The sequence below is a fragment of the Rutidosis leptorrhynchoides genome, chromosome 5 (genome assembly GCF_046630445.1).
Source record: "Rutidosis leptorrhynchoides isolate AG116_Rl617_1_P2 chromosome 5, CSIRO_AGI_Rlap_v1, whole genome shotgun sequence".
NCBI lineage: Eukaryota > Viridiplantae > Streptophyta > Magnoliopsida > Asterales > Asteraceae > Rutidosis > Rutidosis leptorrhynchoides.
In genome coordinates, this window is record NC_092337.1 from 28303341 (window position 1) to 28313351 (window position 10011).

The 10011-nt window shown below is 37.8% G+C and overlaps 1 protein-coding gene across 1 annotated transcript; it reads left to right on the plus strand.

Annotated features, from left to right (window-relative positions):
- The first annotated feature begins 2613 nt into the window (after nucleotides 1-2613).
- LOC139848482 (secreted RxLR effector protein 161-like) lies at nucleotides 2614-3240 on the plus strand. The gene has a single exon (XM_071838211.1). It carries the CDS (start codon nucleotides 2614-2616, stop codon nucleotides 3238-3240), a length of 627 nt encoding a protein of 208 aa, XP_071694312.1.
- The last annotated feature ends 6771 nt before the right edge of the window (nucleotides 3241-10011 follow it).

The window sequence follows — 10011 nt, forward strand, 5'->3', positions numbered from 1 at the left end:
GCATGTGTTTGGTATCTGGATTCTGGTTGTTCCAGACACATGACTGGTGATAAATCAATGTTGACAAACTATGTCAACAAGTTCCTAGGTACTGTTCGCTTTAGAAATGATGAAATTGCGAAAATCGAGGGGTATGGAGATTATGTGTTCAACGGTGTGACCATCAAACGTGTGTCCTATGTTCGTGGACTTGGGTGCTGCCTCTTTAGTGTCAGCCAATTCTGTGACAGTGATCTCCGCGTGATCTTTGAAAGATCTATGTGCTGTGTTCAAACCATGGAGGGAGACAACCTACTTGAAGGAAAACGTGAATCCACCCTTTACTCTCTTGCCATGAAAAACATGTCTTCTAACTTACAACCTCTGTGCCTGGTTTCCAAAGCTTCCTCTGAAACCTCATGGCTGTGGCATCACCGGATGTCACATCTTCATTCTCAGAACCTCAACAAACTGGTCTCTAATAACCTTGTTGAAGGTGTTCCACTCATCTCATTCGATACTTCACACGTTTTCCCTTCCTGTGCTATGGGAAAGATTCATAAATCCTCGCACAAATCAAAAACCGAATTCAACACCACCAGTCCACTTCACATGCTTCATATGGACCTTTGTGGACCAATGCGTGTTTCCAGTCTTGGTGGAAGAAAGTACATCCTGGTGATAGTTGATGACTATTCACGATTCACCTAGGTCAGATTTCTGAAAAGTAAGTCTGAAACCCCAAAAATAATCATCGACTTTCTGAAAAGAATCCAATTATCCACCAATAAGCTTGTACGTATCCTCAGAACTGATAACGGCACCGAATTCCAAAACTCTGTTCTTAACTCATACCTAGATCATGCCGGTATCTCTCATCAAACTTCTGCCGCTCGTACTCCTCAACAAAATGGAGTAGTTGAAAGACGAAACCGCACTCTTGTTGAAGCAGCAAGAACAATGCTTGTTTATTCCAAGCTACCTCCATCCCTCTGGGCTGAAGCTGTTAACACTGCATGCTTCACTCAAAATCGGTCCATTATTAACCGTCGGTTCGACAAAACTCCTTATGAACTTCTCTTCAATCGTCGACCCAATGTGAAGTACTTTCGCATATTTGGATGTGTGTGTTATGTTCTAAATGACGAGGACAACCTCGGGAAGTTTGATGTTCGAGGTGATGAAGCCATATTTATTGGTTACTCACAGGATCGTGTTTCATATCGTGTTTATAATCGTCGCACTCGCATCATTAAAGAAAGCACCAACGTCAAGTTTGACGAGATGTTTGGAATGGTTCTTGGACATAATGGTTCTCACCCTGGTCTCAATCCCTCTACTCCTGATTCCCCTTTTCTTCATGTTCCACTGGCCACCTCAGATGATCTGGATGTGTTGTTTGAACCCATCATCCCGCCAACAACTCCAACTCCCACTACAACTTCTGATCATGTTCCCCCTGAATCGATTACTGTTGGTTCATCCACTCCAGCTGTCATAGGTGAATCCCATTCCAATGAAAGTAACTCTTCTGAATTCCTTCTTCTAGATGACCTTGATACTGGAGTGTCCTCTTCAAACAACGCACCTGTTACCAACACTAATACTCTAATTATTGAACCCACTACCCTCGTAACCAGTGAAGTCTCTCCCTCATCTGAAGCTAATACAAGGATTCTCGATATTACAACTCCTCTAACTCTTCCAGTTGATCAAAATGATGATATTCCTGTCCCACTGTGGGAAGAAAATGCCACCCTCCCTACTGTCAATACTAATCCTACTGGATCCTCATCCTCGTCGTATGTTGATACTACACTGGATGATGTATCCAACTATCATCTTCCACACACCACGAAATAGACTATAGATCATCCCATTCATCAAATAATAGGCGATCCCGATGCTCCAGTTCGCACTCGTAATGCTTCCAATAATGAATGTCTTTTCGCTGCCTTCTTGAGTCAAGACGAACCCAAAAACGCTTATGAGGCCCTTCAAGATCCTGACTGGGGTGTTACCATGCAAGAAGAAATTCATCAATTTGATCGTCTTAATGTATGGGAACTTGTTCCACGTCCATCTGGCAAAACCATCATCGATACCAAATGGATCTTCAAAAACAAGAAGGATCCTCACGGCATCATCATTCGTAACAAAGCACGTCTGGTAGTAAAAGGGTACAGACAACAAGAAGGTATTGACTACGATGAAACATTTGCGCCCGTAGCTCGTTTAGAAGCAATCCGTCTATTCCTGGCATATGCTACTCACAAAAGGTTCACCGTCTATCAAATGGACGTAAAAACTGCTTTCCTGAATGGCATTCTTCAAGAAGAAGTCTATGTCGGTCAACCTGAAGGTTTTGTTGATCCTAAACACCCCAATCACGTATATCTTCTGTTTAAGGCTCTCTACGGTCTAAAACAGGCACCCAGGGCATGGTACGAAATCCTAACCGCATTCCTTCTCAAGAACGGCTTCTCACGTGGAACCATATACACGACCTTATTTATCCGAAAATAGAATGATCACATCCTGCTAATTCAAGTCTATGTTGACGACATCATCTTTGGTTCCACTTCCCCTACTCTGTGCTACGAATTCTCTAAACTCATGAAAAACAAGTTCGAAATGAGCATGCTCGAAGAACTTCATTTCTTTCTGGGACTAGAAGTTAAACAACTTTCAACGGGGATTTTCATCGGACAATCGAAATACATTTCCGGCATGTTCAGAAAGTTTAACTTCCCTGAGATGAAAACCAGCCCCACTCCAATGTCAATCAACATATCATTACATGCTGATCTGGATGGTCAACCTTTTGATCAAACTCTCTATAGGAGCTTAATTAGCTCGTTGATGTATCTCACTGCTAGCAGACCCAACATCATGCTTGCTGTATGTCTTTGTGCCCGATTTCAAGCCAACCCTAGATACTCTCACTACAAAGTTGTAATGAGAATATTTAGCTATCTCAAAGGCACGCCTGATCTTGGACTCTGGTATCCCTTTGGGACTGGATTCAATCTTACGGTATTCACGGATGCTGACCATGGTGGCGACCAAGTAAAACGAAAAAGCACTTCTGGTGGTCTCCAATTTCTCGGTAGCAAATTAGTCAGCTGGTCTTCTCGCAAACAAAACTGCATCTCTCTTTCCACCGCTGAGTCTGAATACATTGTAGCTGCTAGCTGTTGCTCACAAGTACTGTGGATGCAAACTCAACTACTTGACTACGGATTCAAATGTCACAAATGAAATGTCCCGTTCTTATTGATTAAAAACGTTCCATATTAATTGATTTCGTTGCGAGGTTTTGACCTCTATATGAGACGTTTTTCAAAGACTGCATTCATTTTTAAAACAAACCATAACCTTTATTTCATAGATAAAGGTTTTAAAAAGCTTTACGTAGATTATCAAATAATGATAATCTAAAATATCCTGTTTACACACGACCATTACATAATGGTTTACAATACAAATATGTTACAACAAAATAAGTTTCTTGAATGCAGTTTTTACACAATATCATACAAGCATGGACTCCAAATCTCGTCCTTATTTAAGTATGCGACAGCGGAAGCTCTTAATAATCACCTGAGAATAAACATGCTTAAAACGTCAACAAAAATGTTGGTGAGTTATAGGTTTAACCTATATATATCAAATCATAATAATAGACCACAAGATTTCATATTTCAATACACATCCCATACATAGAGATAAAAATCATTCATATGGTGAACACCTGGTAACCGACATTAACAAGATGCATATATAAGAATATCCCCATCATTCCGGGACACCCTTCGGATATGATATAAATTTCGAAGTACTAAAGCATCCGGTTCTTTGGATGGGGTTTGTTAGGCCCAATAGATCTATCTTTAGGATTCGCGTCAATTAGGGTGTCTGTTCCCTAATTCTTAGATTACCAGACTTTAATAAAAAGGGGTATATTCGATTTCGATAATTCAACCATAGAATGTAGTTTCACGTACTTGTGTCTATTTTGTAAATCGTTTATAAAACCTGCATGTATTCTCATCCCAAAAATATTAGATTTTAAAAGTGGGACTATAACTCACTTTCACAGATTTTTACTTCGTCGGGAAGTAAGACTTGACCACCGGTTGATTCACGAACCTATAACAATATATACATATATATCAAAGTATGTTTAAAATATATTTACAACACTTTTAATATATTTTGATGTTTTAAGTTTATTAAGTCAGCTGTCCTCGTTAGTAACCTACAACTAGTTGTCCACAGTTAGATGTACAGAAATAAATCGATAAATATTATCTTGAATCAATCCACAACCCAGTGTATACGTATCTCAGTATTGATCACAACTCAAACTATATATATTTTGGAATCAACCTCAACCCTGTATAGCTAACTCCAACATTCACATATAGAGTGTCTATGGTTGTTCCGAAATATATATAGATGTGTCGACATGATAGGTCGAAACATTGTATACGTGTCTATGGTATCTCAAGATTACATAATATACAATACAAGTTGATTAAGTTATGGTTGGAATAGATTTGTTACCAATTTTCACGTAGCTAAAATGAGAAAAATTATCCAATCTTGTTTTACCCATAACTTCTTCATTTTAAATCCGTTTTGAGTGAATCAAATTGCTATGGTTTCATATTGAACTCTATTTTATGAATCTAAACATAAAAGTATAGGTTTATAGTCGGAAAAATAAGTTACAAGTCGTTTTTGTAAAGGTAGTTATTTCAGTCGAAAGAACGACGTCTAGATGACCATTTTAGAAAACATACTTCCACTTTGAGTTTAACCATAATTTTTGGATATAGTTTCATGTTCATAATAAAAATCATTTTCCCAGAATAACAACTTTTAAATCAAAGTTTATCATAGTTTTTAATTAACTAACCCAAAACAGCCCGCGGTGTTACTACGACGGCGTAAATCCGGTTTTACGGTGTTTTTCGTGTTTCCAGGTTTTAAATCATTAAGTTAGCATATCATATAGATATATAACATGTGTTTAGTTGATTTTAAAAGTCAAGTTAGAAGGATTAACTTTTGTTTGCGAACAAGTTTAGAATTAACTAAACTATGTTCTAGTGATTACAAGTTTAAACCTTCGAATAAGATAGCTTTATATGTATGAATTGAATGATGTTATGAACATCATTACTACCTTAAGTTCCTTGGATAAACCTACTGGAAAAGAGAAAAGTGGATCTAGCTTCAATGGATCCTTGGATGGCTCGAAGTTCTTGAAGCAGAATCATGACACGAAAACAAGTTCAAGTAAGATCATCACTTGAAATAAGATTGTTATAGTTATAGAAATTGAACCAAAGTTTGAATATGATTATTACCTTGTATTAGAATGATAACCTACTGTAAGAAACAAAGATTTCTTGAGGTTGGATGATCACCTTACAAGATTGAAAGTGAGCTAGCAAACTTGAAAGTATTCTTGATTTTATGAAACTAGAACTTTTGGAATTTATGAAGAACACTTAGAACTTGAAGATAGAACTTGAGAGAGATCAATTAGATGAAGAAAATTGAAGAATGAATGTGTTTGTAGGTGTTTTTGGTCGTTGGTGTATGGATTAGATATAAAGGATATGTAATTTTGTTTTCATGTAAATAAGTCATGAATGATTACTCATATTTTTGTAATTTTATGAGATATTTCATGCTAGTTGCCAAATGATGGTTCCCACATGTGTTAGGTGACTCACATGGGCTGCTAATAGCTGATCATTGGAGTGTATATACCAATAGTACATACATCTAAAAGCTGTGTATTGTACGAGTACGAATACGGGTGCATACGAGTAGAATTGTTGATGAAACTGAACGAGGATGTAATTGTAAGCATTTTTGTTAAGTAGAAGTATTTTGATAAGTGTCTTGAAGTCTTTCAAAAGTGTATGAATACATATTAAAACACTACATGTATATACATTTTAACTGAGTCGTTAAGTCATCGTTAGTCGTTACATGTAAATGTTGTTTTGAAACCTTTAGGTTAACGATCTTGTTAAATGTTGTTAACCCAATGTTTATAATATCAAAAGAGATTTTAAATTATTATATTATCATGATATTATGATGTACAAATATCTCTTAATATGATATATATACATTAAATGTCGTTACAACGATAATCGTTACATATATGTCTCGTTTCAAAATCATTAAGTTAGTAGTCTTGTTTTTACATATGTAATTCATTGTTAATATACTTAATGATATGTTTACTTATCATAATATCATGTTAACTATATGTATAACCATATATATGTCATCATATAGTTTTTACAAGTTTTAACGTTCGTGAATCACCGGTCAACTTGGGTAGTCAATTGTCTATATGAAACCTATTTCAATTAATCAAGTCTTAACAAGTTTGATTGCTTAATATGTTGGAAACATTTAATCATGTAAATATCAATCTCAATTAATATATATAAACATGGAAAAGTTCGGGTCACTACAGTACCTACCCGTTAAATAAATTTCGTCCCGAAATTTTAAGCTGTTGAAGGTGTTGACGAATCTTCTGGAAATAGATGCGGGTATTTCTTCTTCATCTGATCTTCACGCTCCCAGGTGAACTCGGGTCCTCTACGAGCATTCCATCGAACCTTAACAATTGGTATCTTGTTTTGCTTAAGTCTTTTAACCTCACGATCCATTATTTCGACGGGTTCTTCGATGAATTGAAGTTTTTCGTTGATTTGGATTTCATCTAACGGAATAGTGAGATCTTCTTTAGCAAAACATTTCTTCAAATTCGAGACGTGGAAAGTGTTATGTACAGCCGCGAGTTGTTGAGGTAAATCAAGTCGGTAAGCTACTGGTCCGACACGATCAATAATCTTGAATGGACCAATATACCTTGGATTTAATTTCCCTCGTTTACCAAATCGAACAACGCCTTTCCAAGGTGCAACTTTAAGCATGACCATCTCTCCAATTTCAAATTCTATATCTTTTCTTTTAATGTCAGCGTAGCTCTTTTGTCGACTTTGGGCGGTTTTCAACCGTTGTTGAATTTGGATGATCTTCTCGGTAGTTTCCTGTATAATCTCCGGACCCGTAATCTGTCTATCCCCCACTTCACTCTAACAAATCAGAGACCTGCACTTTCTACCATAAAGTGCTTCAAACGGCGCCATCTCAATGCTTGAATGGTAGCTGTTGTTGTAGGAAAATTCTGCTAACGGTAGATGTCGATCCCAACTGTTTCCGAAATCAATAACACATGCTCGTAGCATGTCTTCAAGCGTTTGTATCGTCCTTTCGCTCTGCCCATCGGTTTGTGGATGATAGGCAGTACTCATGTCTAGACGAGTTCCTAATACTTGCTGTAATGTCTGCCAGAATCTTGAAATAAATCTGCCATCCCTATCAGAGATAATAGAGATTGGTATTCCATGTCTGGAGACGACTTCCTTCAAATACAGTCGTGCTAACTTCTCCATCTTGTCATCTTCTCTTATTGGCAGGAAGTGTGCTGATTTGGTGAGACGATCAACTATTACCCAAATAGTATCAAAACCACTTGCAGTCCTTGGCAATTTAGTGATGAAATCCATGGTAATGTTTTCCCATTTCCATTCCGGGATTTCGGGTTGTTGAAGTAGACCTGATGGTTTCTGATGCTCAGCTTTGACCTTAGAACACGTCAAACATTCTCCTACGTATTTAGCAACATCGGCTTTCATACCCGGCCACCAAAAATGTTTCTTGAGATCCTTGTACATCTTCCCCGTTCCAGGATGTATTGAGTATCTGGTTTTATGAGCTTCTCTAAGTACCATTTCTCTCATATCTCCAAATTTTGGTACCCAAATCCTTTCAGCCCTATACCGGGTTTCGTCTTCCCGAATATTAAGATGCTTCTCCGATCCTTTGGGTATTTCATCCTTTAAATTTCCCTCTTTTAAAACTCCTTGTTGCGCCTCCTTTATTTGAGTAGTAAGGTTATTATGAATCATTATATTCATAGATTTTACTCGAATGGGTTCTCTGTCCTTCCTGCTCAAGGCATCGGCTACCACATTTGCCTTCCCCGGGTGGTAACGAATCTCAAAGTCGTAATCATTCAATAATTCAATCCACCTACGCTGCCTCATATTCAGTTGTTTCTGATTAAATATGTGTTGAAGACTTTTGTGGTCGGTATATATAATACTTTTGACCCCATATAAGTAGTGCCTCCAAGTCTTTAATGTAAAAACAACCGCGCGTAATTCCAAATCATGCGTCATATAATTTTGTTCGTGAATCTTCAATTGTCTAGACGCATAAGCAATCACCTTCGTTCGTTGCATTAATACACAACCGAGACCTTGCTTTGATGCGTCACAATAAATCACAAAATCATCATTCCCTTCAGGCAATGACAATATAGGTGCCGTAGTTAGCTTTTTCTTCAATAACTGAAACGCTTTCTCTTGTTCATCATTCCATTCAAATTTCTTCCCTTTATGCGTTAATGCAGTCAAGGGTTTTGCTATTCTGGAAAAGTCTTGGATGAACCTTCTGTAGTAACCAGCTAGTCCTAAAAACTGGCGTACGTGTTTCGGAGTTTTCGAGGTTTCCCACTTTTCAACAGTTTCTATCTTTGCTGGATCCACCTTAATACCTTCTTTGTTCACTATGTGACCGAGGAATTGAACTTCTTCCAACCAAAATGCACACTTTGAAAACTTAGCGTACAATTCTTCCTTCCTCAATACTTCTAACACCTTTCTCAAATGTTCACCGTGTTCTTGGTCATTCTTTGAGTAAATAAGTATGTCATCAATGAAAACAATGACAAACTTGTCAAGGTATGGTCCACACACTCGGTTCATAAGGTCCATGAACACAGCTGGTGCATTAGTTAAACCAAACGGCATGACCATAAACTCGTAATGACCGTAACGTGTTCTGAAAGCAGTCTTTGGAATATCATCTTCTTTCACCCGCATTTGATGATACCCGGAACGTAAGTCAATCTTTGAATAAACAGATGAGCCTTGTAGTTGATCAAATAAGTCGTCGATTCTCGGTAGTGGGTAGCGGTTCTTGATGGTAAGTTTGTTCAACTCTCGGTAGTCGATACACAACCTGAATGTACCATCTTTCTTCTTGACAAACAAAACAGGAGCTCCCCACGGTGATGTGCTTGGTCGAATGAAACCACGCTCTAAAAGTTCTTGTAATTGGCTTTGCAGTTCTTTCATCTCGCTGGGTGCAAGTCTGTAAGGAGCACGAGCTATTGGTGCAGCTCCTGGTACAAGATCTATTTGAAATTCAACGGATCGATGTGGGGGTAATCCCGGTAATTCTTTCGGAAATACATCAGGAAATTCTTTTGCAATGGGAACATCATTGATGCTCTTTTCTTCAGTTTGTACTTTCTCGACGTGTGCTAGAACAGCATAGCAACCTTTTCTTATTAGTTTTTGTGCCTTCAAATTACTAATAAGATGTAGCTTCGTGTTGCCCTTTTCTCCGTACACCATTAAGGGTTTTCCTTTTTCTCGTATAATGCGAATTGCATTTTTGTAACAGACGATCTCTGCTTTCACTTCTTTCAACCAGTCCATACCGATTATCACATCAAAACTCCCTAACTCTACTGGTATCAAATCAATCTTAAATGTTTCGCTAACCAGTTTAATTTCTCGATTCCGACATATATTATTTGCTGAAATTAATTTACCATTTGCTAATTCGAGTAAAAATTTACTATCCAAAGGCGTCAAAGGACAACTTAATTTAGCACAAAAATCTCTACTCATATAGCTTCTATCCGCACCCGAATCAAATAAAACGTAAGCAGATTTATTGTCAATAAGAAACGTACCCGTAACAAGCTCCGGGTCTTCCTGTGCCTCTGCCGCATTAATATTGAAAACTCTTCCGCGGCCTTGTCCATTCGTGTTCTCCTGGTTCGGGCAATTTCTAATAATGTGGCCCGGTTTTCCACATTTATAACAAACTACATTGGCATAACTTGCTCCG

What these genes read in the sequence shown, in the direction of transcription:
- LOC139848482 (XM_071838211.1), top strand. Translation starts at nt 2,614, where the DNA reads ATGAGCATGCTCGAAGAACTTCATTTCTTTCTGGGACTAGAAGTTAAA.